Source organism: Enoplosus armatus, chromosome 7, assembly GCF_043641665.1.
Source record: "Enoplosus armatus isolate fEnoArm2 chromosome 7, fEnoArm2.hap1, whole genome shotgun sequence".
NCBI lineage: Eukaryota > Metazoa > Chordata > Actinopteri > Centrarchiformes > Enoplosidae > Enoplosus > Enoplosus armatus.
In genome coordinates this window covers 2,899,122-2,910,000 of record NC_092186.1, presented here as the reverse complement: position 1 = coordinate 2,910,000, position 10,879 = coordinate 2,899,122, and the positions used below count along the sequence as shown (strand labels likewise).

Here is a 10,879-nt window from a genome sequence, read left to right as displayed (position 1 = left end):
CAGGATTTCTTAAGATGCCAACTATATCAGCCTGAATCTAGACTATTTCCGTTTGATGGAACGGTGCACTAGAAGTCTTGGGTTTCTGTATTTCACTGGGTGTAAACATGAAGAGCTGGAACAAGCTGATGCAAAGTAAATGTGAAACTGTCTTGCAGACAATTAAATGATTTGACCTACCTTAAAACAACTGAAGGGGAAATATGATGGTAAACATACCACAGACTTTAACATCCAAAGCGTGAGCAATCCTTTCCAATTCCTTACAAAAAACAATTCTGTATAATCTCTCCAAATGGCGATTACACCGTAATCTGTTGATGTATGAACATATAACTTCTTCTTTATGTTATCCTCTGAAATGCTAAGAAATGTCTACCTGCGACCCTCCATCACTCGTCATGATGTTACGTCTCATTTTAATAGTTATAAAGCTCTTAAGAGGTCAAACTTTCTAGATGTTTTTAAAGAAAAAAGCAATTCCCCCAGGTCTAGAAACACAGTTCTAATGTTGTGTTAATACGAAGTTCATCCAGTCTGATTGTATAAAAACAGATTTGCTTTATCGGCATGATCTACAATGTTTGCAGTGTACTGTAAGTAATAATAATTCAGAATTTTAAAGAAAAAAGACAACCAAAGGTCCGCACATTACCACATAAGTCTCTTATTTCCTGCCTCTGGCTGAAACTGGGGGCCTTTTGTGCTTTAAAGGAAGTGATAAGTCGAGGCGATGCTGGCAGAGGTGCATTAGAAATTGACCAGTGACAGATTTGTGACTCTGGGTCTGAACAACTCGGAATGATGAAGCTCTCTCCGTGTATTTTGCTGGGAGTGTGTCCACACCTGCACACGCTCACACCAGCTCACACACCTGGTCGCACGGTGAACGCAGCACCCTGCATGTTCCTACAGAAAGGCTCTGGAGGGGGAACTGATGTTTCCTCTTCGTCCCTTCCTCGTGTCCCCACCGCTGTCGTAATAGCATTTCGTCCTGGGTATAAAAAGCCCAGGATCAGGGTTGAGTTCTTCCATCAAAACCCCCAGCAAGGTCAAAGGTCAGAACATCTGGGTCTGGTCTGAACATCTGGGTCTGCTGGGGACATGGAGGCCGTGGGCTTCAGACTCTCACAACATTCTCTGCCGTTTTATCTGATTTTCTTTGAAGTCTCTGTATTCGCAGCCTCGTGTCCACTACTGTACAAATACCAGAGACGCTACTGGACTTCCAAAACCACATCATAGTCTCCCAGCATGCAACCCTCAGAGAGAGGAGGCGGGGGCGGGGGGGGGGGCTTGTTTTCTCGAGAATGTTTGATCTGTCTCCCGTAAATGGGTGGGTTTCCAGAAGGAAGAAAAATAAATACAATTTTAGGCACGTTTAGCATCCTACCTATGCTTCCATGTGTTGTAGGTGCTTGTGTGTGTGTGTGTGTGTGTGTGTGTGTGTGTGTGTGTGTGTGTGTGTGTGTGTGTGTGTGTGTGTGTGTGTGTGTGTGTGTGTGTGTGTGTGTGTGTGTGTTCACACGCTGCTACATGTTTGTGTGCGTGCGTTAATGTGTTTTGGGGTCAACCCCGGTGTGCCGTGTGATTTATTGAAAGGCCTCGCAGTGATACCAGAATTCCTTTGCGTCAAATCCCTTCTCCGAGTGCCTTTTACTGCCGGTGCGCTTTATGGACCATGATCACACTCTATGTGTCTCCCACTTTTATTTATTTCTAAGGATTATTTTTTTATGGCTTCTCGTCTTTATTAGAGTGGAGAGCGTCAGGAAAGTGAGAGATCCTATTATCAAGGTTATGGCAACAACAGATCAGCTGCGGTCACATTTCTCTTAGCTAGCTTCTGATCAAACACAATACTCAACATGTACTCCAAACTAAATAAGAAAAGAAGTTTTCATTGCGTACAAAAATTTACATTTATTATTAACAGAATGACACTGTTTATCAGCACCTTCAAAAAACCCTCACAATTGGCCGTTACAGCGATGATTATTGTGTTAAGGTTCGGTTATGTTTCGGCACAAAAGCTATTTGGTTAGAGTTCGGGAATTATTGTGGTTGGGTTATAAAAACAAACTACTTGGATAAGTTTAAGGAAAGATCGCGGTCATGGTTAAAAGATTGTCTGCTGGTAAGAAATGGATGCGAGTAGTGGTCCTCCTCTCTTAAACACTTTGAACAAATGATCAGTGCTGTCGGATTTTCTTGTCAGGATAGATAGATATAATTATTGACTTATCATGGCTAAAATGGATATTTGTTTGTCTTAAAATATGGACTTAAAACGTCAAGAACATGTTTCAACTTCCCTAGAAGAGTTATAGATGCTCGGCCGTGAAACACGACTACAGCTCTCATTTGTCCCAGTTAGATGATGAGCCACTGGAGCATCACCACCACTCGAATCGCTGATTTATCAATTCAACCAATTAGCAGATCAATCAGACCAGTCAGACGCACTCATTTGCGGTGCGCCTCATGCTGAGGGTGAATCAATTCATTTTGGAAACTATGGAGCAGCTGGCTGTTCTGACAAAGCTCTGCTGACGCTCCGGTTTCATGGCGTCTCTTCCAGAGCAACAACCACTGAGGCTAATGGAAACTGTAGTATTGAGTGACATTCAACACATGAAACTGACAGAACAAACAAAAGACTGTTGTTACTGTTATGAGTAAACTGCAAATGTTCACACTACTGTGTGGCTGATGATGGGCCTCATGGTGACAAAGATGATAATGGTAAACAGTAACAGCTGTGATGTTTCTGTGCTCTGCTTGCTCTAAATCCCTCAGAGACATCAAAACAAATAAAACTGTGGTTTCCAACTTCGGTTCACGTATGAAATCCATTTGCAAATGCGTTCTGCTCGTCTTAATATACAACTACTGGTACACATCAGCCCTCAGAGACTGTGATGCTCACTCACAGGCCTGTCACGTGGTCTCAGATGGTGAGTGGGCCTAGTTCATATTGTCACTTAATCTCTAAAATGTGCCTGACGCTGGGAGGGTGAGGGACACATTTTGTCACGGCTAATTTTCAGCTTTCGTCTACCAGTTGTTGTTATTATCACTGCTGCATATTTTCAGACATGGGCAGAGCGCTGCTTTAAACAGGATGTACCAAAACGTAGGGTTTGGTTCCAAATCGGATCCATATGAAGATTATATTGTGCCCCCATCTGTTAGTAGTTCATGTTGAATTATTTGCTACATGCTCTGTTTGGGGTGAGTTCACTTGGCCGCAGAATGCTCTTGTTAGCAGTTTGGAGGCAGCTTTTATTCCACTGAGCCGCGCTCTGCAGACGGATCTGCGAGGGTGAGATCGTCTGTCACCTGCAGAAATCCTGGTTGAGAAAGACCAGGCGCAGGATTAACTTCCTGGATGCTGAACTGTGTGGTTGTCTGCTAAGACGGCAGATTTAGCAGACAAGAGTCTGATTTCAGCAGATGTTCGCCTGCCAAGCTCAGATGGACATTTCAGAGGCCAGGCATGACGATGATGATGACGAAAATGATGATAATACAAGGCACCACTCTTACTTCCTGTTAGCGCTGGGTATCATTTGAAATGTTTCGCTGTACATTCGCAATACAATACCTTCATTTAACAAGAACTTTGCATAAATAAAATGAAATCTAAAATAAAATCCGATCAAGAACAAATAAACAAGACATAAGGTGACATTTTTGGTTGACACTCAAAGTATTGAGGTTCAGTGCGAAGCCCTACTTTCTGTCTCCAGGTCAGAGTCACAAAAACATGCGTTAGTCTACAGTTTTAAAAGCAATAATCACATTTCGTGAGGTGAAGCTTAAGAAACCAGTAATGATTTTCTTGGTTCTTCTAGACCCAATGTAGTTATAAACTGACTTGCATCCATTTTGGACTGTAGTCGGAGCCAATCGGAGCTCAACTAGAAACAGGAAACGCATTCTTGAATTTGACAGTGGCTTCAGTTGAAGTGAATGAAAGATGGGTGACACCTTCACTGAGTGTAAGTGCATTCGGTTGTCGTTGCCAAAGCAACAGGACCTCAGTAAGCTGGGGTCGTCCTGTCGTCCTCTGGCACTACGTCACAGCGTGGAGTTTATTTGATTTACATTTGTACGCAGACAGGAACTAAACAAAAGGCTACTTCAGGGTTGTTGTTTTTTTACTCTGCAGCACTCCAACTTTCTTACATTTGTTTTCCTTCCCTTTTTTGGCGTCGGCCTCTGACAGGCTCATATCAGATAAGACCCGCCCTCTTGGCATTTAGCAACCAATCAACAAGGGACATAGAAACCGTGGATCGCCCAAATCTTAAACCAGATTTAGTTTCTACCGAAAATGTATTATCTGCAACACGTGACTTCAGACCAGCTTCAGTGTTCATGACAAGAGTTTTCCTTTTATGCCAGCTACAAAATGTTCTCCATTACAAACCCTAATCAATATAATTATGAAGCAAGTGGATTATTTAATGTAATTGTGGAGTAAGTCACCCTATAATAATTACATTCAGCCCCATGATAAATTATGTCTCATTGCTGTAGGTAATTAGTCTGAAAATGTTTCCAGTTATGGCTTCAGAGCCAAAAATGGATGTGAGTAATGTACAGAGCTGCTCACATGAGAAAGAGCTGTTTGTCCTGCTGCTGCAGACGGAGGAGAAAATGGGCTGTAGCTTTCATCTGCCGGCCTGTATGTCCACCATGTGAAGTTAAAAATAAAAAGACTTCTCCCCCGGAATTGAACCGCGTTTTCAAACTGAGCAGCGTCGCAGACTGAATCAGCCTGTACTTGTTCACCATGTGTGTGTTCAGTGTCATTGCCTTCGTGTGTAATCAGAAGAGTGTGATTAAGCTCCGTGGAGCCTCTCTGAGATGTGGGCCCCTGTTCTCTAAAAGGCTGAACTATGCCAGTGCTGCTGTGAGCGTTCCTCTGTAATAAGATCACCCAGAAAAGACATTTTCAAGAGGTTCAACGTCAGACGAAAACACTGCTCTCTTTTTACACAATATGGCCGCCTGTGCACTTCTGGTTTGGGTGAAGCATCTTGAGTTCCAATTAATGGAAATTTAATGCTACAGCATTCAGTATTTTACACACTTTGTGGCAAACGTTTGGGGAAGACCCTTTCGTGTTTCAACACGATATGCCCCCATGCACAAAGCCAGGTCCATAAAGAAACGTTTTTTTTCCCCCCAGTTCGGTGTGGAAGAACTTAAATGGCCTCACCTCAATCCCATCCAACGTTTTGGGGGCGAACAGGGTTTTGATTTATAGTTCTGCATCAGATTTCACCTGTTGATAGCACCACTGAAACACTGTGCAGATGTATTGGGACGCCATCAGGCCGTATCAAGTTTAAATCATATTCCCCACAGTAACTGTGTTTACAGTCTGTCATTCACTTTGTGATGCAAGTGAATATGAGACAGTGGCCTATTTACATTCTGTGATTCAGCGTGACGGAGAGTGACGATTGTGGTGAGCAGAATATTTGCAGTGGCGATGGCTGTGCTTGATGTGTGTTACTGAAAAGGAGAATATGACTGTGACTTCTTTCAACTTGCCTCGTGTTGTCTTCCCTCTCAAAAATCTCTACCGGCATCAGAAACATGTAGGAGAAAACAGAAGGAGCCCAAGCTGACCAATCACAGTTCGCTGTAGCCACCAACATGTAGTCACACAGCAACAGCGTCTACGTGCATCGGCTCTGTAGCTCCACTGTAGCCCCTTAAGGCACAACTATAAATCAGCTTTAATGCTCTTGTGGCTGAATTGAGGCAAATCCCTTCATCCAGGTTCCAAAAATCTTGTGGAAAACATTCCCAGAAGAGTGTGTGGGATCCTATAGCAGCAATCAATGCCCTTGGTTTTGGAATGAGATGATCAGCAATCACATGTGAGTGAAATGTTTGGGTGTCCAAATACTACAACAAAGAAAGAAAGAAAGAAAGGGGAAAGCCACATGCTTCATGAGAAAGCACCAAAGCCGTGACTGTTGAAGATTAAAAAAAAAAAAGTAAAGAAAGAAAAGTAGAAATATTTGTTGTTTTATTTAATTGGTCATTCGTGTTGGAATTCGCTGCAGGATTAAGGAACATACAGTATCACTTAATTGAAAAAAGGGGATTCTTCAGTATGAGGTTTCACCACAGTGTTTTATTAGACCTCTTGAGGCCAACATGTGTGTTTCTGATACAGACTTGTATCATTGATGGCTGAGACGAAAAACATCCCCCTTAAACTGATATCGGAGAAAGAAAGGAAGCTTTACAAACCAAGAGAAGTTTTTTCTTCTGTCTCTTTGGTGGTCTCGAGCAAGGTCTCGCTGGATCTTGAACCTGGTGCAAAGCACAACAGGGGGGGAAATCAGTACGGGGTTGAGGGTGGGGGGGGGGGGGGGGTTGCAGAGGGGTCCTGGGCTGGGGGTTACGCCACCAGAGTCCCACAATTCATCATCCTCTGGCACCGACTGGGGCTGTCTGGACGGATCGGTGGTAGGGAGCCGAGAGGGGGGGATTGATGGCCAGCGAGACTCCGTGACCTCCCTTTCTCCCCCGAGAGAGGAGATACTGTGTGTGTGTGTGAGACAGAGAGAGTCATCATCACCCTCCGTCCCCTGCATCCTGTTGAAGACGTCAAGTTTGGACATTGAGTTGAATCCAGGATGTCTTCATATGAGGACGACACATCAGCTGGCTGCAGGATTCTCCTCCTCGCAGCCGTCAGACATCAGACATGACTGACGATTTGTTTTTCTTTCCTCCCTCCCTCTCTCTCTCTTTCCCCCCCCTCTCCCTTTCTCTCCCTGTCTTTTCTGTCTTTCTTTCTTTTTAACAGGACTACCTGCAGGGCGACAGCACCAAAGCACATCAGCAGTTGAGTTGGAAGCCAAAGGTGACTTTTGAGGTGCGTGTCACACACCTGGTAGAGCTAAAATCAATGAGAATATTTTGCCACACAGGAACAGACATGAAATGGCCGCAGAGAGGACAATGTCCGAAGATAAAACAAGCAATTCAATAACAAATAGAAGTATTTTCTTGGAGGCCTGTGCGGCGGAGGGGGGGTGACTCGGCGGGAGAGCACAGGTCTACTTCCATGTCTTAGAGAGACATCGTGTCTCATGTCAGCCTGATGTGAACCTGCTGTAGGTTTATATGAGAGGGAATATGAAATGTCTTCCTCTATAGGAAAGACTTCATGGTGGAAGGCATGGAATTTAATAATAATAAAAATGAAGATAAAGTTGTGGTATGCAGAGGCACATACAGAGAAATCTATTCACTGTGTTCAACTGTTAACTCCGAAACAGAGTCATTACTTTTTGTTTTTCAATTACATCTATTTACTGTTTGCGTGTGAGCATTAATATGGACAACAGAATTTAGTAAACCTTGGTGACTAGAGGGGCTGTGTGCCGTCTGAAATATTTGGGTTACTGTTAATAAGATGCCTGAGTTACTGAATACTGATGCAAAAGAGAGTTTTCTATAAAAACCCTTTTTTCATTTGAACAAAAAAAGCCAATGTTCTCAAATGTTAAAAGTTAAACACAAGCAGCCAAACAAGAACTTTGCCTAAATAAAATACAGAATCAAATTGGCAAACTTTTGAATTAAATCAGCAATTAACTGATGGTTCGTTTGGTCGGTGCAAAAAAAAAAAAAACTATGGCAGTCGATGAATTATTGCTCATCCCTAACACCTTGCTGATACTGAACTATACATGTATTTATTAGATTCATGCTACACAGATCACTGTGTCAAAGGCAGTTAGCGTCAGGCCGGCTATAAACCACAATGTAAACAAATAAAAAGGTTTTCATGTCAGCCAGTGGCTCTGCTGAGATTTATTTGTTTGCGCGGTTACTTCGCCGTCCTTTATGGAATGAAACGTTGACCTGTGACCCTGGTGTCCCCCCTGCAGGAGCTGGTGAAGGAGATGGTGGATGCGGACATCGAGCTAATGAAGAAAAACCCAAACGCCTGAGACCAAATCAGTCCGTCCGCCCAGGACGGAAACATTTCAGCACTCCTGTTCTGCCACTGAGAGCAGCAGTGGAAGGAACATGTTGTATTTTTACCTTCATGACTTTTCCAATTGAAGTATAATTGTGTCCTTTCTTCTTTGTTAATGGCTATTTATTGCCTTTTTGTCTTGTGTCTCTTTGTAGTATCATGTCAGTTTGATTTAGTGGTATTGTTATCACATAGCAGAGATGCCTTTTATATTTCAACACCGATCACGTCATAATTTATATAGATGGCGAGTTTTAAGGTTTATTTATGTCTTTGTTTCTTTTTCTTTTAAGATGTCAACGGCTGTTTCTTTAAGGGGATAAAGTGGATAAAAGTATATAAATAAATAGAAGAATGAAGATTTGATCTTTTTCTGGAAAATAGGAATTATCTGTTTTATCAGTGGTCCGACATAAATGAATAAAAGCCATTTGGTACAATAAAACTGATCTTTTTACATGTTGTCCTCATGTATTTCTAATGCTGCACACAACTGTGATAAGGAGGGGGTTTCATTCTATTAATAGAAATACTGAGATGGTTGTGACTTTTGTGTCTTTTTGTTTGTATGTTTTTGTTTTATTCTTTTAGGCCTGACAATGAAAGTGTGAGAAAGAAACGCAGCAAGCAGCAAATCCTCCTCCTCCTCCTCCTCCTCCTCCTCCTCTTCGTCCAGGTTATGAATGCAGGTATGTGTGTGTGTGTGTGTGTGTGTGTGTGTGTGTTGCCCAGGTTGTGCAGAGGTCGGCTGGCTCAGCTCCTGTCGTTTCTCGCTCCGGCTTTCCAGGGTTTTTTTTTTTTTTTTGCGAGCACACTGCGCTCTTTTATTCGGCAGGAAGTGCGTTTTTCCCCGGGCCCGGAGTCTCAGAGTCCCGCTCTCAAACACCTCTTGTCTTTTCAAACTGACTGCGAATGTCGAAGGCGCGGAGAGCGTGTAGAACCCGGACCCGGACCCGGACCTGCTCTGGTCCTGATGATAGTCGTCAGGTTTTTACAGAAGTTGTTGAAACCTCCTGAGATTCTTTCTCTAAAACAAACCACATATTTTGCCTCCACTTGTCTGCAGAGAATTTACACGTAATTAGAGAGCGACGTCTTTAAACTTAACTTTCCTTTAAAGCTCGTGAATCATCTTTAAAGATGTCTGCAGAAATAAATCGCTGGCTGTAATTAAAATGCTGAAATGAATGTTTTAATTACTGTCTGACGGATTCTCCCACGTCCTGTTGGATTATTAGATTAATATAATGCACGTATGGACTTAATCATGATTATTATTCATTATGTTTAATAACCAGCCAGTGGATGTATTTGTGTATTCCAGTATTTTGGGGGGATTAGAAAACTACTGTTACAAGTAAAAGTACTGCATTCAAAATCCTACTTATTCAGCAGAATGGCTCCTGTCAGTGATATTATTATATTATCGGATTATTATTACTGATGCGATGAAGTTTAAGCTGTATTTTAATGTTGGAGCTGCTCGAGTTGGAGCTAATTTGAACTACATTATATTGTTTGGTAGTTTAATCTCAAGAAATACATCTTATTTACGAGCTTTTGTTGTATTTTAAGTTGATCTGCAAAGTGAAGAAAGCTGTAGAATAAACAGTGTCTCCGCCTGAAGCGCAATATAAATAAATATAAAGGAGCAGAAACTAGAAATGATGAAGTTCTCCTGAACAGTCCAGAGCTACCTGAGCAGCCTCTCCGGTTATTTCGGGGTCGAGCGGTTTGACGTGCAGCTTGTGGTCCGCGGAGCCCTGAAGGTCTCAGTGAGCGGTCTGGGGAGGGTGGGATCGCCTCCGTCTGTTTTTGGGACAACACCTACAGGACGTTTAAAGGCCTCTGTGATGGTCCTGGACGGCGCTGCGTCTGTGCGGACTCTAAACTGGAAACAGATGTGGCTCTGAGGCCGTTTGGGCCCCTGAAACCGCGCTGAGAGCAGAAAACACACACTGAGCCCGGAGCCTCTCGCAGGTGCACCGCGTAGCCCTCAACAACAATTAGGCAGCTCCTGTGATCAGGTTTACTGTTGGCACTCAAAGAAAGTGAATCCGGATTTGGACCACGAATGTAAAGAAATCAAATCTTTCGCGCAGCTAAACAAACATTTAGAGGAGATTAAACGGCTCTAACGGGCCATTTCAACTCACGAGGTGGCCAGAGTCCATAAATCCTCCTGAAATAAGATTGTTACTGTGTTTTTCTGTCGATCTCATGGACAATGGCCTCTTCAGGGGGAAATAATCTCAAATTTAACCCGCAGGAGGGAGACGAGGAGCGTCTCGGTCCAAGCAGCACTTTTTACTGTAAAACGCATCATTTGATTTTAAAACAAAATCTAAGGAAACTAAATTCGGTATTCATATTTTGAATTGAGATGTATAATAATGGGTTATTAATAACTTCATTGTTATTTGGGCCTGCTGGAGAGCAACACCCGCTGCTGCGTTCATCATTTCATATAAAAGGCCTCAATCACTAAATATCATGCTTAACTAGAAATAACGGATTATTAATTAGTCCTGTTTCAGAGCACGCTGCAGGTTCTCTGCTAGAAGTCTAATAAAAGAAATAACAGCGAGCTGACACAAAGAATAAAATACAAAGCTGCCTCACTAAAACGATAATAAAACCAACAAAGTGAACAATCGTTCAGGCTGATTTACTTTGGACGAGATGAAAGTAAAACACGTTTTTTTTAAAAAGTCAGTGATCCATAAAACAAATCATCACCGTGGATTTTTATTTCACCTCGCTTGATGAAAACTAGATCAAGGATTTATCAGCAGGACGTCGGTGGTGTTTTCAGGACCCGAGAACTCAAAAAAAAACAACAACATGTGAGACAGA

General features: G+C 42.6%; 1 protein-coding gene across 1 annotated transcript in view; it reads left to right on the top strand.

The window, feature by feature from the left end:
- Positions 1 to 8,444, top strand: part of gmds (GDP-mannose 4,6-dehydratase) — a 145,907-nt gene extending 137,463 nt beyond the window's left edge. The window contains exons 10-11 of the mRNA XM_070909219.1: positions 6,842 to 6,910; positions 7,932 to 8,444. Coding sequence (XP_070765320.1) covers positions 6,842 to 6,910; positions 7,932 to 7,994 — 132 coding nt within the window. The 3' untranslated portion in view covers positions 7,995 to 8,444. The remainder of the gene's footprint in view (positions 1 to 6,841; positions 6,911 to 7,931) is intronic.
- Positions 8,445 to 10,879: the final 2,435 nt, after the last annotated feature.